The sequence below is a fragment of the Ictidomys tridecemlineatus genome, chromosome 8 (assembly GCF_052094955.1).
Source record: "Ictidomys tridecemlineatus isolate mIctTri1 chromosome 8, mIctTri1.hap1, whole genome shotgun sequence".
Taxonomy (NCBI): Eukaryota; Metazoa; Chordata; class Mammalia; order Rodentia; family Sciuridae; genus Ictidomys; species Ictidomys tridecemlineatus.
The window spans coordinates 155836254-155852542 of NC_135484.1; the positions used below are offsets into that span (position 1 = coordinate 155836254).

Genomic DNA, 16289 nt, shown 5'->3' on the forward strand with positions numbered 1-16289 from the left:
ACTACCCGCCCTGCAAGGGAGATTTTTCAACTATACAAGAGCAATATAAATAATTAGGGGGAAAAACTCATAATCACAACAGTTTCACCAAGCAGAAAGAAACGTGAGCAGCATGAAAAGACAAGGAAAGAAAGGACCACAAGCAATGCAGGTCAACTCAACTTTCGAAGAGGTAATAGCTGCAACAGATGGAATGTCAGATAAAGAGTTCAGGATATATATGCTTCAGATGATCTGGAGTCTCAAGGAAGACATGAGACAGCAAAATCAGACAATGAAAGATCACATTGACAAACAAATCCAGGAAGTAAAAGATCAATTTCACAGGGAGATAGAGGTAATAAAAAACAAACAAATAGAAATCCTAGAAATGCAGAAAACAATAAACCAACTTAAAAACTCAATTGAGAATACTACCAGCAGAGTGGATCACTTAGAAGAGAGAACATCAGACAATGAAGACAAAGTATTTCAACTGGAAAAGAACATAGACAGCTCAACAAATCTGCTAAGAAACCATGAGCAGAACATCCAAGAATTATGGGACAAAATCAAAAGACCAAATTTAAGAGTCATTGGGATACAAGAAGGCACAGAGCTCCATACCAAAGGAATAAACAGTCTATTCAGTGAAATAATACGAGAAAACTTCCCAGACTTGAAGAATGAGACAGAATCACAAATCCTAGAAGCCTACAGGACGCTGAATGTGCAAAATCATAAGAGATCTACACCTAGACACATTATAATGAAGATGTCCAACATACAGAATAAGGAGAGAATTTTAAAAGCTGCAAGAGAAAGAAAGCAGATTACATTTAGGGGCAAACCAATCAGGATAACAGCTGATCTCTCAACACAGACTCTGAAAGCTAGAAGATCCTGGAAAAACATATTTCAAACACTGAAAGAAAATGGGTTCCAACCAAGAATCGTGTATCCAGCGAAATTAAGCTTCAGGATGGAAGATGAAATTAAAACCTTCCAAGATAAACAAAAGTTAAAAGAATTCACAGCTAGAAAACCATCTCTTCAAAAAATCCTTTGCAAAACATTACAGGAAGAGGAAATGGACAATAACATTGAAAACCAACAATGGGAGGTAGGACAGTAAAGGGGGGAAAGTAGTCAATGAGAATAACAAATCAGGTTTAGTAACATCAATAAACAAATATGGCTAGAAGAACAAACCAGATCTCAATAATAACCCTAAATGTTAATGGCTTAAACTCACCAATTAAGTGACACAGGCTAGTAGAATGGATCACAAAATAAGACCCAACAATATGCTGCCTACAGGAGACGCATCTGATAGAAAAAGATATTCATAGACTGAAGGTGAAAGGTTGGGAAAAATCATACCACTCATATGGACTGCGGAAACAAGCAGGAGTGTCCATACTCATATCTAATAAAATAGATTTCAAGCCAAAGTTAATTAAAAGGGATAAAGAAGGACACTTCATACTGCTCAAGGGAACCATACACCAACAAGACATAACAATCATAAATATATATGCCCCAAATAATGGTGCAGCTGTGTTCATCAAGCAAACTCTTCTCAAGTTCAAGAGTCTAATAGATCACCATACAATAATCATGGGAGACTTCAACACACCTCTCTCACCACTGGACAGATCTTACAAACAAAAGTTAAATAAGGAAACTATAGAACTCAATAACACAATTAACAACCTAGACTTAATTGACATATATAGACTATACCACCCAACATCAAGTAGTTATACCTTTTTCTCAGCAGCACATGGAACCTTCTCAAAAATAGACCACATATTATGTCACAGGGCAACTCTTAGACAATATAAAGGGGTAGAGATAATACCATGCATCTTATCTGATCATAATGGAATAAAACTGAAAATCAATGATAAAAGAAGGAAGGAATCATCAAGCATCACTTGGAGAATGAACAATAGGATGCTGAATGATCAATGGGTTTTAGAAGACATCAAGGAGGAAATTAAAAACTTCCTAGAGTTAAATGAAAACACAGACACAACATATCGGAATATATGGGACACATTGAAAGCAGTTCTAAGAGGAAAATTCATCGCTTGGAATTCATTCCTCAAAAAAAGAAAAAACCAACAAATAAATGATCTCTTACTTCATCTCAAAATCCTAGAAAAAGAAGAGCAAAACAACAGCAAAAGAAGTAGAAGGCAAGAAATTATTAAAATGAGAGCTGAAATTAATGAAATCGAAACAAAAGAAACAATTGAAAAAATTGACAAAACCAAAAGTTGGTTCTTTGAAAAAATAAATAAAATCGACAGGCCCTTAGCCAGACTAATGAAGAGAAGAAGAGAGAGAACTCAAATTACTAACATACGGGATGAAAAAGGCAATATCACAACAGACACTTCAGAAATACAGAAGATAATCAGAAATTATTTTGAATCCTTATACTCCAATAAAATAGAAGATAGTGAAGGCATAGATAAATTCCTTAAGTCTTATGATCTGCCCAGATTGAGTCAGGAGGATATAGACAACCTAAACAGACCAATAACAATAGAGGAAATAGAAGAAACCATCCAAAGATTACCAACTAAGAAAAGCCCAGGACCGGATGGGTATACAGCAGAGTTTTACAAAACCTTTAAAGAGGAACTAACACCAATACTTTTCAAGCTATTTCAGGAAATAGAAAAAGAGGGAGAACTTCCAAATTCATTCTACAAGGCCAACATCACCCTGATTCCGAAACCAGACAAAGACACTTCAAAGAAAGAAAACTACAGACCAATATCTCTAATGAACCTTGACGCAAAAATCCTCAATAAAATTCTGGCGAATCGGATTCAAATACATATCAAAAAAATTATACACCATGATCAAGTAGAATTCATCCCTGGGATGCAAGGCTGGTTCAATATACGGAAATCAATAAATGTTATTCACCACATCAATAGACTTAAAAATAAGAACCATATGATCATCTCGATAGATGCAGAAAAAGCATTCGACAAAGTTCAGCATCCCTTTATGTTCAAAACTCTAGAAAAATTAGGGATAACCGGAACATACCTCAACATTGTAAAAGCAATCTATGATAAGCCACAGGCTAGCATCATTCTGAATGGAGAAAAATTGAAGGCATTCCCTCTAAGATCTGGTACAAGACAGGGATGCCCTCTCTCACCACTTCTGTTCAACATAGTCCTTGAAACACTGGCCAGAGCAATTAGACAGACGAAAGAAATTAAAGGCATAAAAATAGGAAAAGAAGAACTTAAATTATCACTATTTGCAGATGATATGATCCTATACCTAGCAGACCCAAAAGGGTCTACAAAGAAGCTACTAGAGCTAATAAATGAATTCAGCAAAGTGGCAGGATATAAGACACGCATAAATCAAAGGCGTTCCTGTATATCAGCGACAAATCCTCTGAAACGGAAATGAGGACAACTACTCCATTCACAATATCCCCCCAAAAAATAAAATACTTGGGAATCAACCTAACAAGAGAGGTGAAAGATTTGTATAATGAAAATTACAGAACCCTAAAGAAAGACATAGAAGAAGACCTTAGAAGATGGAGAAATATACCCTGCTCATGGATAGGCAGAACTAACATCATCAAAATGGCGATATTACCAAAAGTTCTCTATAAGTTCAATGCAATACCAATCAAAATCCCAATGGCATTTCTTGTAGAAATAGATAAAAGAATCATGAAATTCATATGGAATAATAAAAGACCCAGAATAGCAAAAACAATGCTAAGCAGGAAGTGTGAATCAGGTGGTATAGTGATACCAGACTTCAAATTATACTACAGAGCAATAGTAACAAAAACAGCATGGTACTGGTATCAAAACAGGCGGGTGGACCAATGGTACAGAATAGAGGATACAGTAACCAATCCACAAAACTACAACTACCTTATATTTGATAAAGGGGCTAAAATCATGCAATGGAGGAAGGATAGCATCTTCAACAAATGGTGCTGGGAAAACTGGAAATCCATTTGCATCAAAATGAATCTGAATCCCTATCTCTCGCCATGCACAAAAGTTAACTCAAAATGGATCAAGGAGCTTGATATTAAATCAGAGACACGGCATCTGATAGAAGAAAAAGTTGGCTATGATCTACATATGGTGGGATCGGGCCCCAAATTCCTCAATAGGACACCCATAGTGCAAGAGTTAACAACTAGAATCAACAAATGGGACTTACTCAAACTAAAAAGTTTTTTCTCAGCAAAAGAAACAATAAGAGAGATAAATAGGGAGCCTACATCATGGGAACAAATCTTTAATCCACACACTTCAGATAGAGCCCTAATAACCAGAATATACAAAGAACTCAAAAAATTAGACAATAAGATAACAAATAACCCAATCAATAAATGGGCCAAGGACCTGAATAGACACTTCTCAGAGGAGGACATACAATCAATCAATAAGTACATGAAGAAATGCTCACCATCTCTAGCAGTCAGAGAAATGCAAATCAAAACTACCCTAAGATACCATCTCACTCCAGTAAGATTGGCAGCCATTAGGAAGTCAAACAACAATAAGTGCTGGAGAGGATGCGGAGAAAAGGGCACTCTTGTTCATTGCTGGTGGGAATGCAAATTGGTGCAGCCAATTTGGAAAGCAGTATGGAGATTTCTTGGAAAGCTGGGAATGGAACTACCATTTGACCCAGCTATTCCCCTTCTCGGTCTATTCCCTAAAGACTTAAAAAGAGCATGCTACAGGGACACTGCTGCATCGATGTTCATAGCAGTACAATTCACGATAGCAAGATTGTGGAACCAATCTAGATGCCCTTCAATAGATGAATGGATAAAAAAATGTGGCTTTTATACACAATGGAGTATTACTCTGCATTAAGGAATGACAAAATCATAGAATTTGGAGGGAAATGGATGGCATTAGAGCAGATTATGCTAAGTGAAGCTAGTCAATCGTTAAAAAACAAATACCAAATGACCCCTTTGATATAAGGGGAGTAAACAAGGACAGGGTAAGGACGAAGAGCTTGAGAAGAAGATTTACATTAAACAGGGATGAGAGGTGGGAGGGAAAGGGAGTGAGAATGATATATAAGAGGAAAGGAGGGGTAAGACAAGATAATACAAATGGAAGAAATGATTTACGGTAGAAGGGGTAGAGAGAGAAAAGGGGAGGGGAGGGGAGGGGAGGGGAGGGGGGATAGTAGAGAATAGGACTGACAGCAGAATACATCAGACACTAGAAAGGCAATATGTCAATCAATGGAAGGGTAACTGATGTGGTATAGCAATTTGTATACGGGGTAAAGTTGGGAGTTCATAACCCACTTGAATCAAACTGTGAAAGATGATGTATTAAGAACTGAGTAATGTTTTGAACGACCAACAATAAAAAAAAAAAGAATGATGCTAGCCTGAGGCTTATCGTAAATAGCTTTTACAATGTCGAGGTAAGTTCCTGTTATCCCTAGTGTTTCTAATGTTTTGAACATAAAGGAATTCTGTACTTTGTCAAATGGTTTTTCTGCGTCCATCGAGATGATCATATGGTTCTTATCTTTAAGTCTATTGATGTGGTGAATTTATTATTTAAATTTATTGATTTCCATATTTTGAACCAGCCTTGCATCCAATGGATGAATTCTACTTGATCATGGTGCATGATCTTTTTGATGTGTTTTTGTATCTGATTTGCCAGAATTTTATTGAGGATTCTTGCATCTAAATTCATTAAGGATATTGGTCTGTAGTTTTCTTTCTTTGAGGTGTCTTTATCTGGTTTGGGAATCAGGGTGATATTGGCCTCATAGAATGAATTTGGAAGTTCTACCTCTTTTTCTGTCTCCTGAAATAGATTGTAGAGTATTGGTAATAGCTCTTCTTTAAAGTTCTTGTATAACTCTGCTGTATATCCATCTGGTCCTGGGCTTTTCTTGGTTGGTAGTCTTTTGATGGCTTCTTCTATTTCCTCACTTGATATTGGTCTATTTATGTTGTTTATATCCTCCTGACTCAATCTGGGTAGTTCATATGTCTTAAGGAATTTATTGATGCCTTCACTATCTTCTCTTTTATTAGAGTATAGAGTTTCAAAATAATTTCTAATTATCTTCTGTATTTCTGAATTATCTGTTGTGATGTTGCCTTTTTCATCCCGTAAGCTAGTAATTTGGGTTCTCTCTCTCTTCTTTGTTAGCATGGCTAGTGGTCTATCAATCTTATTTATTTTTCAAAGAACCAACTTTTAGTTTTGTCAATTTCTTTATTGTTTCTTTTGTTTCGATTTCATTGATTTCAGCTCTAATTTTAATTATGTCTTGCCTTCTACTGTATTTGCTGCTGATTTGTTCTTCTTTTTCTAAGGTTTCAAGATGTAGTGTGAGGTCATTTATTTGTTGGCTTTTCCTTCTTTTAAGGAATGAACTCCATGAAATGAATTTTCCTCTTAGTACTGCTTTCATACTGTCCCAGAGATTTTGATATGTTGTGTCTGAGTTTTCATTTACCTCTAAGAATTTTTTAATTTCCTATTTGATGTCTTCTGTAACCCTTTGTTCATTCAGTAGCATATTTTTTAATCTCCATGTGATGTAGGATTTTTCCTTTCTCATTTAATTATTGATTTCCAATTTCATTCCATTATGATCAGATAAAAGGCATGGTAGTATCTCTTCTCCTTTGTAATTGCTAAGATTTGCCCTTTGACAAAATATATATGATCTATTTTTGAGAAGGATCCATGTGCTGCTGAGAAAAAAGTGTATCTACTTGATGTTGGGTGGTATATTCTGTATATATCAATTAAGTCTAAATTATTAATTATATTATTGAGCTCTATGGTTTCTTTATTCAACTTTGTTTGGAAGATCTGTCCAGTGGTGAGAGAGGTGTGTTAAAATCTCCCATGATTATTGTGTTGTGGTCTGTTTGACTCTTGAACTTGAGAAGTGTTTGTTTGATGAACGTAGCTGCACCATTGTTAGGGGCATATATATTAATGATCGTCAAGTCTTGTTGGTGTATGGTTCCCATGAGCAGCATGTAGTATCCTTGTTTATCCCTTTTGATTAACTTTGGCTTGAAGTCTATTTTATTTGATACAAGTATGGACATCCCTGCTTGCTTCCGGGGTCCATATGAGTGATATGATTTTTCCCAACCTTTCATCTTCAGTCTGTGTATGTCTTTTTCTATCAGATGAGTCTCCTGTAGGCAGCATATTGTTGGATCTTTTTTTAAATCCATTCTACTAGCCTATGTCTTTTGATTGGTGCATTTAAGCCATTAACATTTAGGGTTACTATTGAGATATGTATTTCCAGCCATATTTGGTTATGTTTGTTACCAAACATGATTTGTTTTTCCTCTATGATTAGTTTTTCCTTTACTGTACTACCTCCTGCTGTTGGTTTTCATTGTTATTTTTTATTTCCTCTTCCTGTAATGTTTTGCCAAGGATGTTTTGAAGAGCTGGTTTTCTAGCTGCAAATTCTTTTAACTTTTGTTTATCATGGAAGATTTTTATTTCATCTTCAATCCTGAAGCTTAATTTCACTGGATACATGATTCTTGGATGGAACCCTTTTTCTTTCAGCATTTGAAATATGTTGTTCCAGGATCTTCTAGCTTTCAGAGTCTGTTTTGAAAGATCAGCAGTTATCCTGATTGGTTTACCCCTAAATGTAAACTGCTTCCTCTCTCTTGTGGCTTTTAAGATTCTCTCCTTATTCTGTATGTTGGGCATCTTCATTATTATGTGTCTTGGTGTGGATCTCTTATGATTTTGTACATTCAGTGTCCTGTAGGCTTCTAGTATTTGGATTTATTTTTCATTCTTTACGTCTGGGAAGTTTTCTAGTATTATTTCATTGAATAGATTGCTCATTCCCTTGGTTTGGACCTCTACACCCTCTTGTATCCCAATAACTCTTAGGTTTGGTTTCTTTATGTTATCCCATAATTCTTGGATGTTCTGCTCATGATTTCTTAACATTCTCACTGAGCTGCCTAAGTCCTTTTCAAGTTGAAAAACTTTGTCTTCATTGTCTGAAGTTCTATCTTCTAAGTGTTCTCCTCTGCTGGTAATACTCTCATTTGAGTTTTTAATTTTGTTTATTGTTTCCTGCATTTCCAGGATTTCTGTTTGTTTGTTTTTTATATCCCCTATCTCCCTATAGCTACTTTCAGATTTCATCTCACTCCTGCCAGAATGGCAATCATCAAGAATACAGGCAACAATACATATAAGTGGGGATGTGGGAAAATGGTACACTCATACATTGCTAGTGGGACTGCAAATTGGTGCAACTGCTATGGAAAGCAGTGTGGAGATTCCTTAGAAAATCATGAATGGAACAACCATTTGACCCAGCTAGCGCATTCCTTGGTTTATACCCAAAGGGCTTAAAATCTGCATACTACAGTGATGCATCCACATCAATGTTTATAGCAGCTCAATTCGCAATTGCTAGACTATGGAACCAACCTAGGTGTCCCTCAATAGATGAATGGCAAAAGAACATGTGGTATATATACTCAATGGAATATTACTCACCTTTAAAGAAGAATAAATTTATGGCATTTTCCAGTAAATGGATGGAGTTGGAGAATATCATACTAAGCAAAATAAGCCAATGCCACAAAACCAAAGTCTAAATGTTTTCTCAAATATGTGGATGCTAATTCACAATAAGGTGGATGCACTAGGGAAGAATAACATAACCTTAGATTAGGTAGAGGGAAGTGATGGGAGGAGAGGGGTGGAGGGGATGTGGGGATAGGAAGGACAGTAGAATGAAACAACATTATTACTGTATGTATATATGTGACTGCATGACCATTATGATTCTGCAACATGCAACTCAGAAAATGAGAAATTATATCTCATCTATGTATGATATATCAAAGTCCACAAATGCATTCTACTGTCATGTATAACTAAGTAAAACAAAAATAAAATAAAATAAAATAAAAAACAAGGAAACTGTCTCCTCCAGCTTTCTGAAATATACACTGTTACCATTATAAGCTAATGCAGCTGAATCATAGCTCACCAGAACTCCTTGCTCCTATAAACCTGGAAACTTTGTTTATCCACTTTGGCTCCCCTGCCATGCACAGGTGCCTCTGGATGGGTGTCCTGCTGGTGTACAGCACAGCAGGTACCTTGACCACACTGACCCCACCTCCCTGATTCCCCACAACATCTGGTGGGGCTGCTGCTCATCTGTGGATCCTGGCCTGGTCCACCACTTGGCAAACCTATCAAACACCTGCCTAAGCCAGTGTGGCATCAGCAGTGCTCTGAGACGAGGTGGCCGAGTGGTTAAGGCTTGGACTGCTAATCCATTGTGCTCTGGACTGTGGGTTTGAGTCCCACCCTCTTCGTAAGAGACTCTTATTAACAAGGTGGGATTCAAACCAGTTCTACCCAAAGTTTAGTTGACTCCCTTAAGTTCTCCTGGACCCCCTCCTCCTGGTCAAAGAGGGGTGTTTTCACCTCACCACCGTGGCCACTGGAGCTGGAGAGAAGCCCATTCCAGGCTAATTTTAGAAATTCCTAATATGAGCAGTAAAATTCACCAGAAAGACACAGTCAGCAGACACCAAGGCAGAAATCCAATAAGATTCTCCAGACAAATTGGCATGAAGAAAGTGTGGCACAGAAGAGATGGCCAGGGTCTTCATGGACTGTGCATAAATTCAAAAAGTTTATCCTCGCAGATGCTCAAGGGCCTTGGTAAAAACTGTGCAGAGATAAAAATTCACCTGATTTAGGGACTGACTTTCTTTTAATTTTAATAGTTGCATTGTAGCCAAAGGAACTGATGTGCTGTAATCAAGTTTACCACACTCCGGGTTTTTTTCCTTTTAACAATACTTATTTAATTATGGTATTAAAATGTAATCTGATTTTTAAAATTAATTTATTTGTTTTAATTAGTTATTTATGACAACATAAATCATTTTGATTCATTGCATACAATTGCAGCACAACTTTACAATTCTATGTTTGCACACAATGTAGCATCACACCATAGACCTACAAGTACCCATGGTAATGATGTCCATCTCATTCCACCATCTCTCCTGCCCCCATGCACCTTCTCAACCCTTCCTCCCCTTTACCCAATCGAAGTTCCTCCGTTTTCCCCATGCCTCCCCAATCCCTGTTATGGATCAGCATCCACTTATCAGAGAAAACATTTGTCCTTTGGTTTGGGGGATTGGCTTACTTCACTTAGCATGATATTCTCCAACTCCATCCATTTGCCTGAAAATGCCATGATTTTGTTCTCTTTTAATGCTGAGTAATAATCCACTGTATATACCTCAGTTTCTGTATCTTATTGATGGGCGTTTTGGTTTCTTCCACAGTTCATCTATTAAGAATTGAGCTGTTATAAACATTGATGTGGCTGCATCACTATATTATGCTCATTTTAAGTCCTTTGGGTAAAGACCAGGGCATGGGATTGCTGGGTCAAATGGTGGTTCCATTCCAAGCTTTTAAGAAATCTCCATATTCCTTTCCAGAATGGTTGCACCAATTTGCAGTGCCACCAGCAATGTATGAGTGTACATTTTCCCCACATCCTCAACAGCACATATTATTGCTCATATTCTTGATGATTGCCATTCTGACTGGAGTGTAGTTTTGATTTGCAATTCTCTAATTGCTGGAGAAGTTGAACATTTTTTCATGCATTTGTTGATCAATGGTATATCTTCTTCTGAGAAGTGTCTGTTCTATTCCTTAGCCTATTTATTGATTGAGATTTTTGTTTTGGTTTGGTTTTGGCATTAAGTTTTTTAAATTCTTTATATATAATCAAATAAAAAATTCAGTAGAAAGCATCATTCACAGATAGATCACTTGGAAGACAGAACCTTACACAATGAAGAAAAATATACAATCTTGAAGATAATGTTGACCACACAGTGAAAATGGTAAGAACCATGAACAGAACCTCCAAGGATTAGGGATAACATCAAAAGACTAAAGCTAAGATTTTTCAGAATAGAGGAGGGCACAGAGATCCAAACCAAAGGAATTCTATTGCCCCTTTTAAATCAGGGCCTTTTGTTGTGGTGGTTATTGAATTTGTTCATGTGTTTGTTATCGATTTTTTTTTTGCCTGTACCAACAGTCTCCCACTGAGCTACACCAACAGCTCTTGCTACGAAGTATTTAAGTTTCTTTTATATTTCCTGAATGTAAATTCCCTGTGAGACAAATGTTTTCCAAATATGTTCACCTATTAGGAAGTTAGTTCCTTTTCTCCTGTTCATTCTGTTTTGTTTTTCCTCTGCAAAGCATTTTAAGATCATCTGTCAGTTTGTCTTAGGTTTGCTCTCATTTTGTTGACTTGTCTAAGTATCTTTGCGTATTGCAATGTCCTACATCTTTCCCCGTGTTTTTTCCTACTACTTTTGTTGATTCAGCTCTTACATTTAAGTCTGTGATTTATTTTTAATAGATTTTCTAGGTTGTAAGAGACAAGAGTCCAGTGACATTCTTCCCATGTGGACATGCAATTTTTCCAAGACCACTTCATTGAGAATCTGTTCTTTCTCTAATGAACCTTCAGAGCAGCTTTGTGGACACTCAATCAACTGTAGATATATGAGCTACTTCTAGGCTCCCAGATATTTCCACTAGTGAAAGTGTCTGTCTTTGTGCCAACACCATGCTCTCTATACTCCTACAGATTGGTAGTGTATTTTGAGTTCTGAAGTAGTGTAATGCCTCCTACTTCATCCTTTTTGCTTAAGATGGAAAAGGCTGTGCTATTAATTCTCTGAAGATATCCATTTTTTTTCTCATAATAGAAAAGGAACATAGTTCTCAACAACAGTGCACACATAATATCCAGAGTCACATTGGCATATGCAAAATTGTTTTCTCTCCAGGTCCTGGCTAACTAATTATTTCTTCTCTCATATGTAAAAACCAATCTACCAGGTGTGTGGTATGTTTTATGAATTTGACTTGCAGTTTTCTGAGAGTTACTGATGTGGAGTGTCTCCTCACATGCTTTTAGGACATTTGTATGTCTTCTTCTGAAAAGTATTTTTCTAGTCCCTTGTCCATGTATAACATGCTTAGTCTTGGGATTTTGGCTATGCACATATATGAGAGACTCACATAATTTGGATGGTAAAACCGTACTAGTCACATAGTTTTCAAATGTGGGTCTCCTCCCATTGCTGACTTTTCAATGTGTTGAGTGTCTGCTTTATGTGCACAATGTATTTAGTGTGATATAATCCCACATGGTAATTTCTTCTATTTTTTTTTCTGTTTTGAAAGTCATATCTAAAAACTCACCGAGGAGACAAAGTTGAGGAGTGCTTTTCTATTTTGTATTTAAGGAGTTCTAAAATTTCACTTATATATTTAAATCTTTGCTCAACTTTGATTAGAGTTTTGTGTATGTTTTAACATTAAGGCCCAATATCATACTTTGCATGTGGGCATCTAGTTTTAGCAACACCATTTGCTGAAGAAATTCATGAGGATAGCTCAGCATCTTAGATGGATTCTGTTGGTTCTTTGCCATGAATCTAACATCAAAATGGGAAGTACTAGCATTGAACTAGAAGAGTTAAACACAAAGGGGACCATCAGATTCCAAGGTCACACGTGCCATATGATGGCATTGAATCACTAAGGGGCAATGGTCATGTTTACTACCATGGAAACAATCAGAATTGGGAGACCTAGAGATCTTTGGCATTGATCAACTGATCATAGGGTCTGTAGGAAGGAAACATATGGGAGTTCTGCCCAGTTCCTTCTGGGTCTGTAGAAGGAGTGAAACTCCAACTTCTGTGAGTGGACACCTGACTCAAATCTTTAGAACAGGTCTTGGCTCCTCCATTAACTCCCATCCTGGAGCCAGTCTGCAGACACAGGTCTCCTGTGTGGAGGGGGAGGGAGCTGCCCATGAGGGACCGTGCTGCCCTGCCAGAGCACACTGACCCCTTCCTCCTATTCTTCTCCAGTGAGACAAACGTTCACCTAATAGAATGACTGGTCACGGCAAGGAGGGAACCATCACATATTTCAGGGATAATTAACACCGGGTATGAACTGACGATAATTGATGGAAACCAAAATGTTCATGCATCCACCAATAAGAGGAGGATTTTGAAGTTTGTCATCAATGCAGTTTTCTGGGGCCCAAGATCCTGTGTATGAAATCCACTATCAATTAGGAATCTTTGATGGCTTTTACCTGATGTATTCATTGTTGCTTTCAAGATATTTTTTGTTTTCATTTTTAGCAACTTCAGGTCTATGTATAAACATCGATGTTTCAATTCCATATAACAAGATCTACAGGGTTTCTATTCAGGTCTGACTCACAAAATTGGGGGAATATTCTGTCATCTGTACAATAAACATCATGTTAGCTTTCTAAGGCACAACTGATGCAGAGTTCATCTCACTGTTTATATTTTACTGCTTTAAAATCCTACACACATTTGAGAAATCAAAGAGATTGCTGTCCTGCCAGTCACGTCAGAGTGCTCCAGGCCAGTGTTTCCCATCCTCTCTCCTCTCTCCACTCCACATGTTGAAACACTCTTAATCACATGCTCCATTCTTTTCAATTATTTACCAATTATGATTTCAGATGTACTTTTATTTTCTCAACTCAATCTCCACATTTTAGAGTAAAAAATAATTATACTTGTGTAGGGAAACTAAAATCCAGGCAACCCTTGACAACTTGTTTCCAACTGTCATGGGCCATCTTCCAGGTGTCTGTCTGTTGCAAATGCTCAGTCGTCTAACCCCCTGACTTCACTTTACCTGTCACTCATTCCTAGCTGCACTTAAGGGATTTGCACTCCTTGCCCTTAAGCCCATAAGTGACCACCTGTTCAGGGGTGGCTCACTTTGTCTTGTTCTCTTCCAGATTTCAGGACACAGCTGTCACAGGAGAAATGTGGACTAAGACACTATGACATACTTTATCTTCAAGGACACCACCACTTTATCAAGCAGATAAACTCGTAATTTTTGAGTATAACATGATAACAGTAAAAAAATACTTTAAATATGTTAACATATTATCAATGGAAAGGCCTTCACCATTTCTTCCTAGAGAATTAAAACATCCAAAAATAAACAGGGTCATAAGAAAAATGTAGAGGACATCTTTAAATGAAGGGAAGGACCTCTATGTCAAACCTGATGTCTTTAAGATATAATCAATAAGTTGACAGTATCAATAATATTTCAAAATGTTTAATCAAACACATTCATGCCAGATCTGTGCTTTCTACACAAATATATGTTTTTTCCATTTAAGAAAAAGGAAAATTAAGTTCATTTCACTTTGAATCAGAATATGATGTGTATTTCTAAAAATAGGGAGAGAACATCAAGCAGCGTAAAGACTTTATCAAACACTCTGGATAAAAATGATTTGTGATCAATACCAACTTATCATTTATTGGAGATAAAATGCACTCAAATAGGGATTTACCAATCAGAAAACATGAAAAGAAAAACTAAGTGATTTTCATTGTGCCTCCATTGACATTTCTATCAAACAAGACAACTACACTTTCAATCCCTTTAGTCTTGCAGATTTTTTACTATAGATGACATCCAACGAAGTATGTTATTCTATTTTATATGTAAATATTATAATTCTGAAGATATATTCTACTAATTATGTATACACCTTACATATCAATATATACATATCAACAGAGTCTGAGATTTATAAAAGAAGTAAAACAAGCAAACATACAGGGTCTAGGAGAGATAGAGGATCATACATAACCAGATTCAGATGACGTCTCTCACAGGACTCCACAGAGAGATAGAAGAAACACACTGCGCCACCTGTCTATGACAGATGTCATGGACTGTCACCAGATCTGGGTACGGAAATGAGCCTCTCTGTGGTTCGGCTACCCTTACTTGATTTTCCCATTACATACAGCAACACAAAACTAAGAATGGTTTCAAACTTACTTATTGAAAAATCATTGAAACAGACATGTGCTGACATTCAGCCAAGTGTCCATCCCTGTGCTTCAGCACAAGTGGACTGAGGACTGCATACCCCAGGTCCACAAGTTCTAGAGCACTTCCTTCTATGAAATTACTCTCTACGGAGAAAGTGACATATAAAGTCATAAAGCAATCTGCCCAATAGAAGAAGAGAAAGCACAGCATCAGAAGGAGCACACTCTTTGCAGCCTTCACCTCAGGGGGGGTTCTGTGGAGGAGCTTGGAGGTCTGAAGGTAGAGCATGTGCTGGTGGTGCTTGTGGAGGAGGAAGACCATGTAGCCACTGGCCCCGCCCATGACACCCTGGAACACAGCATCTCGAAGGACCTTGAGAACAATAAAAATCCATCTGATTATTCCATTTTTGTGATTGAAATAACAGAAATTATCACTTCTAGTAACTTCTGATGTGTTCACACTCCTGATATGTTTGATATAAAACGGTAAGTTCATGCTTATCAAGGAATTCAGAAACCAAAAGAAGAGCAACAAGGGAAGCAGGTGCCATGATGACCTGGGCTGCAGCCTCCTCCACCTGGAGGCTCTGGGACTGATGGTGATGGCCTGGACCACTGTGAGGAGACTGGTGGTGCAGATGGACAGGCCCCGGGCCACCCTACTGAGGTAAACCACCACCTTACAGGCTGTATCACCTATGAGGCTTCTCAACCCCAAACTGGACACTGTCCTTGGCCTGCCTCTAGTAAGAAGTGTTATCATGTTTGTAAAAGCCAAGTGGATGAGAATGAGGTGGAGAGATTTCATGGTGCTTCTAAACAATCCCATATAGTTCACAAGAACAAGGACGTTCCCCACAACTCCAAGTCCTACTAGAAACACAAAGATGGTCCCCTTGACAACATTCAACACCATTTCTTAATTACAGGCAGATATTCTTGGACGTAGGAACAACTTTTGAAGAAAGAAACATTAATGATAATACGTATCTGCAAAGAAACATTTCACAGCTGAAATTCCCAGAGTGTAAAAACAATCAGTTTCAATGTCATGGTGCAGATTTTGTTCAAAACAATATTTCATTTTCTGTAATAGTTTGAGGAACATTCTACATCATTTAAAACACCATCTTGAGGACTATTATTCAAAACAATAAATTGTTAACCCTGAATTTTTATAAGATCCATATCATCAATACCAAGCTTGCTTGTATCCTTGGATTCCCATCTATGTTCAACCTCAGCATGGATACATTAAGCCTGTACTCCCCCAATCAGAGTTCTCCCTGTTCTTTATAAA

General features: G+C 37.3%; 1 protein-coding gene across 1 annotated transcript; it reads right to left on the reverse strand.

The window, feature by feature from the left end:
* Positions 1-14993: 14993 nt before the first annotated feature.
* Positions 14994-15905, reverse strand: LOC101965190 (olfactory receptor class A-like protein 1). Its single transcript, XM_021734431.2, has one exon. The coding sequence runs from the start codon at positions 15903-15905 to the stop codon at positions 14994-14996; it is 912 nt and encodes a 303-aa protein (XP_021590106.2).
* Between the last annotated feature and the right edge of the window lie 384 nt (positions 15906-16289).